This window comes from Fomitopsis serialis (genome assembly GCF_022376445.1).
Source record: "Fomitopsis serialis strain Sig1Antser10 chromosome Unknown B0H18scaffold_34, whole genome shotgun sequence".
Taxonomy (NCBI): Eukaryota; Fungi; Basidiomycota; class Agaricomycetes; order Polyporales; family Fomitopsidaceae; genus Fomitopsis; species Fomitopsis serialis.
This window is the reverse complement of record NW_025954994.1, coordinates 76990-89999: the sequence shown is the minus strand read 5'-3', so window position 1 is coordinate 89999 and position 13010 is coordinate 76990. Positions and strand designations below refer to the sequence as shown.

The following is a 13010-nucleotide window of genomic DNA, read 5'->3' as shown; positions in this document are numbered from 1 at the left end:
CAAATCACTTCTGTCATGGCGACATTGATTATACTGCCTCAAAACTACTCTCGCATCCCGGTGCATCGTCGCAACGAATTCTGACGTGAATCCTTGCTATCTGAAAAGTATTACGTCGTGGCTAGGGATCAAGAAACAACGTTATACGTCCCAGCTCAACGCGCTCTGCCAGTACTTGGCGCCATTTGAACCAAAGTCGAAACTGCTGTCCTCTTCGGACTACGGTGAGCCATTCGTGTCGTATAATATATTCTATGGTTAATATGGATTGTCAATTGGAGAAATAGCGGCCGTATGACTGCCGGGCATGGCTGCGTTCTACCCCCGCCTGAAATTCTGAGCCAGATCATCCTCCTCGTGCCTCGGGAGACGAGACGTTCTTGCCTTCTCGTCTCTCGACTGTTTCACGATCTTGCCATTACTGTGGTCTTCTCCAGAATCACAATACAAATCGGAGCGTGGGAGTACTGGTATCACAACGAGTCTCACTCGTCGGAAACGTTCCGACCCCATGAAAACAGACGAGCTACATTGGCCGCCGATATCCTCCATCGTATTACGGTCGACACAGGTTTTGCTCGGAGAGTGAGACGGCTGGAAATCATAGCACATAAACACGGTGGTAGCAATGACGACTGTGTCTTCCAACTACGTAAGTGTCAGGCAGTACACGTTGATATCCCTTCGTCTATATTGATGCCGAATAAATACAGACTGTTTGTCATTAGCTGTCCAAAACTTGGTGAACCTGCGGTCGCTCATTTGGTATGGGACGCGTCCCGTGCCTTCCTTGGAGATCGTCGAGATGCTTGCCAAAGCATGCCCCTTGCTGTGTGAAATCTCTCTCCCGTGAGTGCCAGTCAATGTGCTCAGTGTTCGTGTCCACTTTTTTAAACACGAGTTTCTCATTCTACAGATGTTCGGCTTTAAAGATGCTCTCCCTGCGCAGCCTCACAGCATACGCTCGATCGCTTTCACCGGGACACATCTGAACCTATGGGAGGATTATCACCATCACATCTCAAACTACGCTACAATAGACGTTCACGGGGGATCTTTGCGAGAGATCTGCATCCCGGCAATGTGGGCGGGGTCCATTCAGCCTGACAGCTTACCGAACCTTACCCATCTCGAGCTGCTGTTCCTCCCGTCAGAGTGTCTGGCGACCCTGGAAACATTACTTGGACAACTACCCCAGCTGCAATCATTTGCTATCAGCTCCATCGACGACCAGGCGCACTCGCTACTGCATGCATTAGCTTCATCGTTCGAACACAATACACGGCTGACCTCGCTGGCGGTGTTGGACTACACCCGCGAGTACAGGTTAACACCCGAGGATCTGCAAGTGCTCTCAGACTTCTTGTCGAACAGACAAGGGCTGCGGCGTCTGCGTCTGGCGTACATTTGCCCCTGGTTATACCACCGTCAGTACTTGGATATCATTTCCACTCTGAAGAACCTCGAGGTCCTGTGGCTTGTGTTCAAAGCCCGTCGCTTTACGCGTGATATAATGGGTTCGCTGGCACGATGCTTGCCCAGCAGTCTTGCCGCCTTGGGTTTCCTCCTTCATGCGCCCGTCGTCGAAGCAGGTTCCTTTCACCCTATTGTAGGTCCTCCGTGGCATTTATATCTCCACCTGCGCGATCCTTACTTATTCATTCCCAGTGGATGTCTTGTCGCCAACTGGAGTATTTCCACGTCAGGTCGCACGCGCTCATGGAGTCCGTTGAAGATGCGATCGCCGGTGCCGGAACCTTGAAGGTCGCGGGCCGTAACGGGCGACTGCATAGCATCGAATACCCACAAGGTATACCCGTCGTCTCTGATCACTGGCCCCAAGACATGGTCATGTTCCGGAGAGAAGAAATGTACGGATGTCCTGGATGGGAATGGTTGACGAGGCACTCACCCATGTACGCGAACTGAACGTACTGAACGCTTGCTCTACCGTTCTCAATACATTTTACCAATGCGTGTTATCCAGTGTTGCTGTCTGATAAATGAAGTCATAGAACACTCCGCTCATACCATGAATACCTCTAGACTGAGCTCGAGTCGGCGTGTTAACGCCCGACAGAGCAACGCGCCCGGATTTGCATGTCGCCGGTGCTCGTCTCATCGTGATACCAGTCAAGCAGCAGACGATTCTCAGCGATCATCGACTAGCCTTACAGATGTTGACAGTACAATACACGCGAAGGAGATAGATGGTACAACAAAGATCGACAAAACTGAGATGCATGGAGCACATCGCGACAAAACCCGAACGCGGTACAAGCATGAACAGTCACTGAATCGACCCAAGCTCTACATCCCCGACCAAGCATCAGTGAGGTGGCCCGTGACGAGCTGCGCAATGGCTGACTTACACTTCGTCAACATAATGAACTCGGCGAGGAACTGCACCATGTTCGCCGTCTCCTCGCCGACAGGCCTGATCCACTCCGCAGGGAGTGCGAATCCGTACTACAGACCGTCATGCAGCACGTCAGCGTCGGAAGGAGGGAGTATAAACGACGACGCACGGTGCCGGTGTCGCGCAAGTGGACGGCGTACGAGTACTTGATCCCCGCCTTGGCGTACATCCAGTCGACAACGTTCCCTGGTGCTCTGGTACAGGGTACATATCAGATTTGGAGTGAAGGAAATTAGACACGACAACCTACTTGTAGAGCATGGAACAAAGGCTACCAGTCTGGGAACGGATGGTCGTCAGGCGTATGATCCGCTATAGTGAAACAAGACTGACCGTGAACGACGTCCCATGCGCCAGCTTGATCGCACGCGCAGCACCATGAGCGGCTTCAATCTGGTCCTCCGCGTCTTTCGGCGTCTTCTTGCACGAGTACGCGAACGGCGTCGACACTGCGATACGTCGTCTACTCAGCCGGAAACGACGCATCCGAGCATAGACGGTCTACGTACGCATCTGCCCGTAGCTCCGCAGGTCCAGGTATGCCTTGAGCGCGGGGAGCGTCGTGATCCAGTTCGCGATGTTGTTCACCTCCGGCGATTCGAACGCCCGATGGCCCGGGTACCACGGCGTGCAGGGGTCTGTTGGTGTCTTGGGCTTCTTGCTCGCCGTGAGAGTCGGGAAGTCTGCTCTCGCTTTCCATTTGTGGCCCTGCGGAGCATCTCGGGGGTGAGTAGTATGTCCCTGTCGTGTGTAGAGCACGTACCCAGTTCCTAGAGAAACATATATGTATCTTAACACGTACGAGCGAAGTGGGATGATAGTTACCTGTTCATGTCTATGCCTACACACTTCTCGTTGGGCCCGATGATCTGACGGTTCTTGTACCTAAAACAGCGCAATCAATAACGAGCTATCTTCAGCATCTGTGCACGAGACGCACCAAAAACGATCATGCTCCCAGGTATAGACATAACCGTCGGGATTCGGCACAGGAACTATGTAGAAGTCCTGCCGGCCTTGTTAGTACAGCTCTCAGTGACCGATAATGGATACACGCACATAGAGGTCCAGCAAGGAGGACATTGCATACTGCTCAGGCGAACTCGCCACCAAGGCATGTGTCAGATAGAGCACTGTTGACGTTGCGACCCACTGTACCAGTCGGTCAGCCCACGGATGCATCTGCGGTTCATGAAGCACGCACCTCTCTGGCATGCTGCGCGCCCGTCAAGACGAAGCCTGGCTTCACCTTCGCCTTCTTGCCGGGCTTCGAGATCCGCATAGCAGCCATCTCCCGACCCTCCGCGGAGTGCCCGATGTTCACCACCTGCACTAGATCGGGATACGCGTCCGCCATGGCCTGGATGAAGTCTTCTATCTCATACAACGGGTGATACTCTGCGTGAAAGGTCGTGTTGGCCAAGGACGTCAGATCCCACGATGAGGACCGTGTCGTTGGTCTGATGGTATCCGAGATTGGGATTCGCGTCGTATTATGGGGAATAGAAGCATCGTTGAACGGCGAAGAGAGATACTCTTCTACGGACGGGAAGTAGAGGTCGACCTCGGAGCGGGTTATTCGCCATACGTCCGCGTTCGCCGCCTGCCGTTCCGAGTTAAAGAACAAGCTGACCATCATATAGTCTCTACGCTCACCTCCGCTACAAGCAATGTGTTCTCGAGGTCTACTTCTCCATCGAGTCGCTCAGAGATAGTCGCCAAAATACCAACATGGCTGTCCGAATTAGGAGCCACCTGGAGGACGTTCTGCCGGTCCTGCGACGCGAACAGTGCGCACGACACGCTCAAGCATAGACCGAGCCATAGACAGCACAGGCAAAGCAGCATCTCAGTGAACGGCCGTGGCGAAGACAGTCAAGAAACCCATGGCCGGCAGCAGTACGTACACAATGTGGTCGTGTGCCGCTGTGCTCATGGGCGTTAAAGCGGCGATGTTCTTAACCGCTACTATCATGGCCGATATGATAGTGCACGACTTATGCTGGACTTCGTACTTGACTCGACTGGCTGCTTCATTGTCATTGCGATGAAATGACTGTTCGGAAACGAGGCTTGCTGGCGGAACAGGCAGGTGCTACGGTCCGCTCAATGCAATTGGGGTCGCGACGACGTTCAACTTCAAGTCGCGGTCGACTCAACAAGCAGACTGCCTCTTCAAATCACGAGCGCGAGACCTCGCTGTGGGTTCCTTCAAAGAGACGATCCGCGATGACTAGTGCGTGGATCAACGACATAGGTCTGAGCATAGGGGAATGGGAGAAGGGTCAATATCGTCATTATATCGCACGGTGAACGCTCAGTGAGTAGCAATCCATTCTGACGTTTTCGAAAGCAAGCACAACTAACAGCGAGAAATTGAGCAGAAGTATAATCGACAACATGTTGAAGAAGGAAACATAGGACCGTGGTTTCCTATCATCAAAACGCAAGGAGTTGTAACTGGCGATAAAATGCAAACCCTATCGAGTCAAGAACGGAAAGAAGGGTGGCTGATGAAGGATATAAAGGCGCAGAGTCCGAACGTCGACAGAAGGAGGCCGACGCAGGTTCTTGGTGAAACGGTAAGCAAACTATCAGTCCTAGTCAACGGTGGCGTAGATTTACGGTAAATTATTATGTCCAGTCATTGAGGTTGAACGTTTGATATTTGAACGTTGAACGTTTGAAGGTTGAAGGAAAGTGATTCACCGCCACTGGCGGTCGCTCGCGCCCTGCGGCGCACGGAAGAGGCCTCTGAATCCGGTGTTCTTCTCTTCGTGGCGCCAGGCTTCATCGTACTGCTGCGGCTCGGCGAGTCGGCTTCGCCAATCGGAAGAACTGGTCACGTTCGACCGTGCAACAGGGATCTGCATGCGTGTACGGTCGTGCAACAGGTATTTGCACGACTGTGCGGCCGACGGTTGTGGATTCAGCACGGTGGCAGGAATCACCAGCGCTGCTACGGACCACGAATGATCATCAGTGCTGCACTTTCTCACTGATAGATGCGACCACTGGAACCTACCTGAACCGCTGGCACTCAGGACCCTCTCGTAGTCGTTGTGGATCGCGTCGTACTGGCAGTTCCAAGCGAACGTGAAGAGGTCTACTATGAAGGGAAGAGTCTCCGGTCCAGAGGGAGTACCGGAGAGGCGGGGAAGGCAGGTGCCGCAGGTCGTATCGACATGACCGGCCGCTGTATGCACGCGATGAGTATCCTATGTCGCAACAATCTAGTAATGTGCTACTCACTTATGTGTCCAAATATCGGATGACTGCGCGGAGGCGATCCAAGTACCAATGTTTGGTGTCGGCGGTCGCTTTGAAGCCTTGGCAGACGACGTAGGCGAATGAAGTCTTCGCCTGGTATCGCGGTTTGACAGCATTCACCGACTTGAACGCCTCGGTAAGCATCGCAATTATGTCAATGATCGAGTCGAATGGTCGCGTTCGCAGAGAAATGACGAGAGTTCGCCGGTGGCAATGTATTTGAAGGCCACGAGGAGCTGTGCATATACCAGGCAGAGTTTCTTGGTGACCGTCGGCGCATCTTCTGCTAGCATAACGACGGCATTCGCAATGATGATATCGAAGCCTGCAGGTGGGATGTGGTCTACAGTCTGGTCTAAGTCCGTTGTGATGCTTGGAGAATGGTCCATACATACCGTCCCAGCGACCAGTGGTCGCCGAATACTGCCCTCTAGCGATCTGGCATACATCCTCTTCGTATGTCCGGAATCGCCTATCGAAGGCACGGAGGCCACTGTGCATCGGGATGCCGTTGGCACTCAGAGGCAAAGTGATGCCCGTGCCTTGCATAGGTGTGTTTTGTAGGAGCCAGGGAGCGAATCCGCCCGGGGCACAGCCGAGGTCGAGGAAGTGGTGGGCCGGGCGTGCTCAGGTCCCCGCCGAATGCAGGGTAACGGTTAGTAGTCAGTTCAACAATCTCTTCGAATGCTTTCTTGAAGTCTTCTAGGCACCGGGAATTGGTGTCCCATCGGGCGGCGCGGTTCTGTTGGGCCCATTTGGTGTAGTTGCGGTCGACAGTGTTGTGGACACCATACAACTCCTTCAGCACGAGGAGCCTGCGGAGGGCGGGCGACGCATTGAAGAAGGGGAGTTCGAAGCGGGTAAGCTTCGAGGTGATTAGGATGGGGCTAACACTCAGTACCCGGTCGATTTCGGCATCGACATCGGAGATTGTGTTGAAGCAAAGACAATGCGATCCATGGCGAGTGGGTGGCTGTCACTCTGGCTACTGGTACTTATGCGTGTTCTCTCCGAGGTATTCTTGAGTGAAATCTCAAATCGTGGACCCGAGGCGGTGCGCGGAATCACCGCCTTGCTGGGGCTGCGTCGACATTGGTACCGCGACATGAGGCTAGGACAGTCGAAGCCTTCACTGAATGCAACCCACTCGGTGGCGAACCGCAGTTAATCGGACAGTCGGGCAATGTATGCGGAGCTCTCGTATTCGGTGTCCACGATAATGTCTTTACTTGACAATCAGAATACTGACTAGGGCACTACAACATGACTCGACACGCAACAACTTCCTCTACGCGGCAGCACTTCAGATGTGTGAGCTCCAGGTCCACGGCAGCTGTGGACCGCAGCTCGTTCGAAACCAAAATAGCGTACAATGACGAGTGCGGTACTGACCGCAGCATGAATTGGCCAGCATGCCAGTGGTTCGATGCAAAGCGAGCTTCTAAGCTGCGCTCGGGTCGACCGATGATTAGGTTCGACGTCGAGTGCTGACACGCTACGTACTGCCCATCGTGCGTCTTGAATGTACTGTTGCGAGTCAATGTTAATTTTACAGTGGCACTGCATTCCGTATAATCGCTTACAAGGACTAGTAGTATGTACCGCTGTATCGTCCTGGCGCAAGCTAAGGACGATCTGATTAGCGCAGCACCCTCCGCCTTTTTGCTGAAGAGGTACAAGGACAGTAGTTCCATAACACTGATCCGGCTCGGTATCATTGTATCGGTGGTGAAGGTCCACCACCATTATGACTCGACACCCCCCAAGCGGCGCGTCGCAAGCTTATGTGTGTCTTCTATGCAGTTCGTCCATGAACAGCATAGCAGCTGTACTTGGTACCCGGAGCACCTGCGAGAGTCCGCCGAAAGCTCGAGGCTCAGCGTGAGGCGGCGCGGCAGCTTGAGACGGAGGTCAATTTCTACGCGCCGCTGGCCCTCCCCATAGCGATCGTCCGACAAAGGGTCGTCTTTTGTCGAGCCATAGAGCAGCAGGAGAAGATGAAGGTAGTCCGGTCCATCCGGTAGCATTTTAACGGGAGTTTCAGGCATGTGCGATTGCGAAGTGGCGCTATAGTACTGTAAGCAATTCAGCTACGGAGGAGGAAAAGTCTTGAATGGATAAAATTTGAGAAATCGAACGGCAACGCCACCATCCGTCGGCGTTGTCAATGGGAAAGGCTAGCATCCCTACTTACAGTTGATTATCTGTGTCAGATTGATGTCTGTGCGACCTGATTTCTGTCTCGAGCTGAACAAGAGCGCTTCAAATTATACGAGAAGTTGAGAACGTAGTCGCTAAGGAAGGTATGCAGTAGAGCCGCCTCGAGCAGCGGCGACGCGCGTGGGCGCTAAAGCAGGAACTTCAAGTTGCCAGGTCACGGTCGTACTGACCTCAGGCTCCTCTCAGCCATAACACGGCACTTGTGAACGATGAAAGGCATCACCATTCTGCGCTGAAGTGGATCGCGGTGGGTTCGAACGCCTGGTGAGGTTTCTTTCGCCCTCTCCAGACTCAGACATTGAATGTAAATATTGCTGGTGCAATGCCAACTCTCGAGTGGCTGTACACGACCTGCAGGCCTCGCTATCGATGTTTTGGGTATATTCTGCATCGATGCAAGGTATGGCTTCCGCACAAGAAATTACGCTACTCCTGATCACAATACGCTTACACGATTATACTGTTTGTTGGTACTTCTCCCTCCATACATCGAAGCCTTCAAGAGGAACCTCGCCGCAGAGCCTTGCTGTGATTTGTCTCGCTTCATTCAAGCCCTGGGACACGAAGCGTATTCAGACGGTTTGGCTCAGTACCACGCAAAATGATAAGACGCCTCACCTCGAGCATGCGGAATACGGCAACAACACCGCTGGCATAGAACATGTACTCATACGTAGTAACGGACTGCAGCCGCTTCAGACGCGAATCCCTGAGTGCCTCTGCATCCAGCCCAGGCATCGTTGTTGGCGAAGCGCCATGGTAGAACGCGCGCTCTATAAGATCCTCGGATTGGGCTTGGTGGAGAGGTTCGCCCGTTCGTAGCGATTGCGAGACGAGGAGGAATGCTGACATTACATCGCCGATCTGTATTCATAAAGGGGTCGTTCAGTGATCAGGAGACGGATGCGTAGACGAGATCATGCCACTCACGAAGTTCGGGTTGACGACCACTGTATGCTTCAACAGTCCCATCCTGGTATCGTCGTCGAGCTGGCTCAGCGAACCTCCCAACTATCGAGATATCAGTACTATGCGCACTCAAACACCGGTTTTAAGTTACTCACGACTCCCAGAGCCCAAGTCATCTCGCTCTCTACCTGAACCAGCTGCGCGTACTCTTCCGCTGGCCATTTCCCTCTGACGTTTCCCTCCAGCTTCGCTATCCCTGCCTGTGTTCTCAAAAGCTGCAATTGCTGCGCGATCTCAATGAAGCGCTCGCGATATTCCTGGACCCATGATCGCTTGTTCGGGTCAACGTCGTCAGGCGTATCACCGTCCTCACCCCCTTCAGACGACGATCCTGGGGAGATCCACGCCGCCATGAGATGCGAGTAAAGGTAGGAGAGCGCAGACAATGACGAGGCGCAGCGGAGGCGGACGGAGCGGCGTGCTGACTGTGGCGGGAGGATCATCATGACAGATGACGCTGCAACGCCTGTACATTCAGATGGATATCAGAACGATGCACACTTGGTCAGCGACAAGCAAAGCGAGAACATACCAATGATGACGAGCACGAATCTTCGCCATGCGACAGACCATCCGACCCCGACGTTTCCGAGGACGGCAATGTGGCCGTCGAGCCAGGAGTAGCCTATGACGAGGGCCCAGGTAACCTGGTATGCGCAACACGTCAGTTGAGTTTCTCCTTTGTTATATCATTGATGTGACACGTACGCCGGCAAGAAGGACGCCCGGCAGATACTGCATCGGGGTGAATAACCTCAAGAACAGTACCGGCACCAGGACCACAGCGACAACAGCTGCCATTCCGTACGGGCTGCCGATGCTCTTGGCAGAACCTGCAACATCTCGATCAATGCCGCTTCCATGCTCACTCAGGCATGCACGCCCACCTATGTACCATGATAGCAGCCCAAGAACGAGACCGACGAATGTACCGAGGACTCGCGCAAATATGCTAAACGTCTTACGGTCAGTCACTGCATTGGATCAAGGATCTACTAAGTCAAGGAGACGCACTTGAAGATCTGGTCCGCAGCGTAGATGTTAAGCGTAGTTTGTGCCATGATCAAAGCCCTGCCGTTATGTTCAGCGATACGTCTGGCACTTGATGAAACCGACATACCATAAGCCTTTCTGTGCATAAATGAAATCTACACACGAGCCCCATCAGCGTGAGGATCAAGTGCGGAGTACTGGGACGGCACTCACGCGCACTACTGCGGCAGACCGCAGGGATCCAGAGGGCAATGGTGATGAACACCATCTTGAAAGCGAACTACGGGAACATGAGCTCATAGCTTCTGCCCAAACGAGCAAATACTCACCAACGCCTCAGGAGTTTGCGCCCACAGCCACATGCGATGGATTGCATTCATGACATGCTGACCCGGATTGCTGGGAGGTCGACCGTCCGGGTCTCTGCCTTCAATCCCAATACATCAACTCATTTGTCGCTCGTGTTCGATTCCATCGATAGCAACTTACGGTACACCTCTTCCTCCCTCTCCCAGTCCCCTCCCGCGGGTCCCTGCGGAGCTTCCCCAAGAGCACCTTGTCCGCCCAACTCGTTATTCGCGCCGCCTCTCTCGCCCCTCCGACGCCGCCCCAGCACTTTTCCGAGCGCGATCGCACCCGGGCCCCACAAGTGATTCCGCCTTCGACTCTTCGCAGTGCGAGCCACGCCCTCTGCCAAGACCCGCACCGCACCGCCGACAGACACAAGGTTCGAAGCAAACACATACGCGATGAACAGCGAGCGGAAGGGCGTCGAGCCCGCCTTCGGTAGTTCCTGCTCGGCGCTCGGATTGAGAAACGATGCGAACGGCTCTAGCAACGCCAACCGGTCCGTCGTGCGGAACGCGTCGAGGGCGCGGGTGAGGTTTGCGGTAGCAGCGTCGAGCGTGACGAGGGTCTCGTCCAGGTGCTCGGTGCTTCCGCGCTTGTATCGCCGGGTGTTGACCGAGTCGAACACGGCGCGTACGGCGGAGAGCGCTTCGACGACGGCGGTACGAAGAGGCGCCGTGCACGAATGTAGGATCGGGATGAGCTCGGAAAGGGGGACAGCGTCAGGGGTGTAGTGGTTCTTCGGTCCGCGGAGGTCTCGGAAGAGCTGGGTGTCACCCATAATGGAGTCCCTGATACTGGCGTCCGTCGACTCGGTAGACCCGTCGTGGGTCGATACGCGTGAGGGGGATGTTGAAGGTGGGCGTTGACGCAATGTCCGGCCAAGGATCCTCGCGAATCCCTGCAGTGCCGCTAAAGGGATATTAGTCTGCGTTCGAGAAAGAGGCACCACGCACGTACCGACACGTCCAACGACACCAGCCATTGGCTTTTCGAGTGCTTTGATGTCGTCTCCACTCCACTTGCCCCAGCTGAACTCGAGATTAAGCATCGGTAGCTGCGCACCCACTGCCGAAATCGTCAGCGCTCATTCGAGGTTCACGAAGGGAAGCTGCCCTACATCCTTTCGCTAGACCCAGCATCGCGTCGCGAGCACCTGCTAACTTGGTGAGAAGCGGACCGCCCTCCGCAAGTGCGTTGGCTAGAGATTGTTCTGTCGGTCCCTTTCCAGTTTCATCATACGATGAATCACTCGGCAGCGAGCTAATGGATAGGACCTCTTCCTGTAGCTTGATGACGCCCTCGATCGTGTCGAGTACGGTCGTGACCGTTGTGAGGGTAGCGTGATTCAGAGTCTCCGGGAAGACGAATATGATGACCACGAGCCCGATGGCCATGTAGCACGCAAGGGAGATGAGCAGCGAGGTCAAGATTGTGTATTGCGCAAAAGGAAAGAGCGGCCCATAGCTCTATCGAAGCGATGTCAGCAAAATTGTCCTCTGAACGAATGTCAAGTTGGGATAAATGGCTGCATCTCGGGCGCCGGAGAGGCTTGCTTCCTGAACACCTTGCCTCGGAGAAGACAAGCCGCGCGCACTCTCCCTCTTGCCAACAGCGAATAGGCGCGTCTCCGTACGTGCGTGCGACTGACAGAGATATATGACACTCACGCAATAAATGTCCACGGCGATCATGCCGAAGACGGACATGATCGTTAGCCTCGGAGCGTACGCACGCAGGAGAGAGAGAATAAAGATAGCGATGGCGAGGAAGACACCAAAGAGGACAGACGAACGAGTATCGAGGAACGCGCCCTCGAAGATGCTGGCCTGGAAGAGCGCGTCAGGGTTGGCCAGGCCCGCGACACTACGCGCCGCAACGACGGCATATAAGTGAACTGACACAATGCTGTAGAGGGGGACTGACGCACCTCTGCTCGACTTTCTCTAGCTCCGACTTCAACAAAACCTGGTTGCGCGCCGCGAGCGCTGCAGCCATCCCCGCCGCACCAAGAGCCCATCCAAGACACAGGCCAATAATAATCATCAAGAGAGCCTATCACAACACGGTAAGGGGAGTCTGACCAAAGCATGCGCATTCAGCTCGCTCACAAAAACAAAGAGTTGCAGGGGCATGTTCGGCGGCACCATCAGACTGGCCAGGAGAACGAAGAACGCTCTGTGGGTCCACCACTTTAGAAAGCATTTTCATGGTCGTGGAACAAGTTATACGTACGTGTTCCCAAGCGTCGTCAAGGACGCATGCGGCAGGAGGAGGATGAACGCGACCCAGGACGCGACCCAGCACCTAACAAGCATCTTCCAGCTCTTCTTTGAGCGTATGTTCGACGAGATCCATGGCGGCACGTTCCAGGTCTTGCGAGGCGACTCCGGGGTCACCTCTTCGCGTTTTTCGTCGACGGCTGGGGCCATGGTTGGGGAAAGCGAAGAGGGGAAGCATGGTGCCTGCCGGTTATGATCGTTGTGGCTGACGCTGGAGAGCGACAGGCGCGCGTCGGGGCGACCGCGACACGCGTGTCATTTCTGCTGACGTTGCCCCCGAGGTCAGGATCAACCAAGATTCAACGCGCTCGGTCTCTGAGATCTGAGACGCGAATGATATTTTGGAATCGCCGAAGTGTTGAAGCTGCGTACTCACCTCAGACGCGTCATCCAGTCTAATGCGTAGACGCGTAAAGGCCTGGAATCGCCCTTCCGGGTGGCAGCGCCTCTCAAGAACGTCCTGTTCAATCGAATCTGCATGTACAAACAGGTCTTAGTAGGATCCGGAC

General features: G+C 54.4%; 3 protein-coding genes across 3 annotated transcripts; 1 reads left to right on the top strand and 2 right to left on the bottom strand.

Moving 5' to 3' along the window:
• The first annotated feature begins 7 nt into the window (after positions 1-7).
• Positions 8-1986, top strand: B0H18DRAFT_1008002 (uncharacterized protein). Its single transcript, XM_048028756.1, has 6 exons — positions 8-224; positions 288-652; positions 714-833; positions 855-880; positions 950-1609; positions 1669-1986. The coding sequence occupies exons 2-6, from the start codon at positions 295-297 to the stop codon at positions 1927-1929; spliced, it is 1425 nt and encodes a 474-aa protein (XP_047893229.1). The 5' UTR covers positions 8-224; positions 288-294; the 3' UTR covers positions 1930-1986.
• A 141-nt stretch (positions 1987-2127) lies between these two features.
• B0H18DRAFT_1007998 (uncharacterized protein) lies at positions 2128-4338 on the bottom strand. Its single transcript, XM_048028755.1, has 11 exons — positions 4076-4338; positions 3624-4022; positions 3479-3571; positions 3360-3427; positions 3245-3304; positions 3183-3189; positions 2929-3127; positions 2753-2868; positions 2670-2698; positions 2373-2613; positions 2128-2310 (listed from the first exon to the last, which is right to left on the bottom strand). Exons 1-10 carry the CDS (start codon positions 4265-4267, stop codon positions 2379-2381), a joined length of 1398 nt encoding a protein of 465 aa, XP_047893228.1. The 5' UTR covers positions 4268-4338; the 3' UTR covers positions 2128-2310; positions 2373-2378.
• A 3763-nt stretch (positions 4339-8101) lies between these two features.
• On the bottom strand, positions 8102-12833 carry B0H18DRAFT_1007982 (uncharacterized protein). The gene is made up of 18 exons (XM_048028754.1): positions 12455-12833; positions 12331-12397; positions 12150-12274; positions 11890-12085; positions 11340-11688; positions 11180-11287; positions 10361-11131; positions 10201-10298; positions 10085-10151; positions 9999-10026; positions 9893-9949; positions 9766-9830; positions 9587-9711; positions 9411-9525; positions 8974-9344; positions 8840-8920; positions 8528-8773; positions 8102-8463 (listed from the first exon to the last, which is right to left on the bottom strand). The coding sequence occupies exons 1-18, from the start codon at positions 12649-12651 to the stop codon at positions 8365-8367; spliced, it is 3165 nt and encodes a 1054-aa protein (XP_047893227.1). The 5' UTR covers positions 12652-12833; the 3' UTR covers positions 8102-8364.
• Positions 12834-13010: the final 177 nt, after the last annotated feature.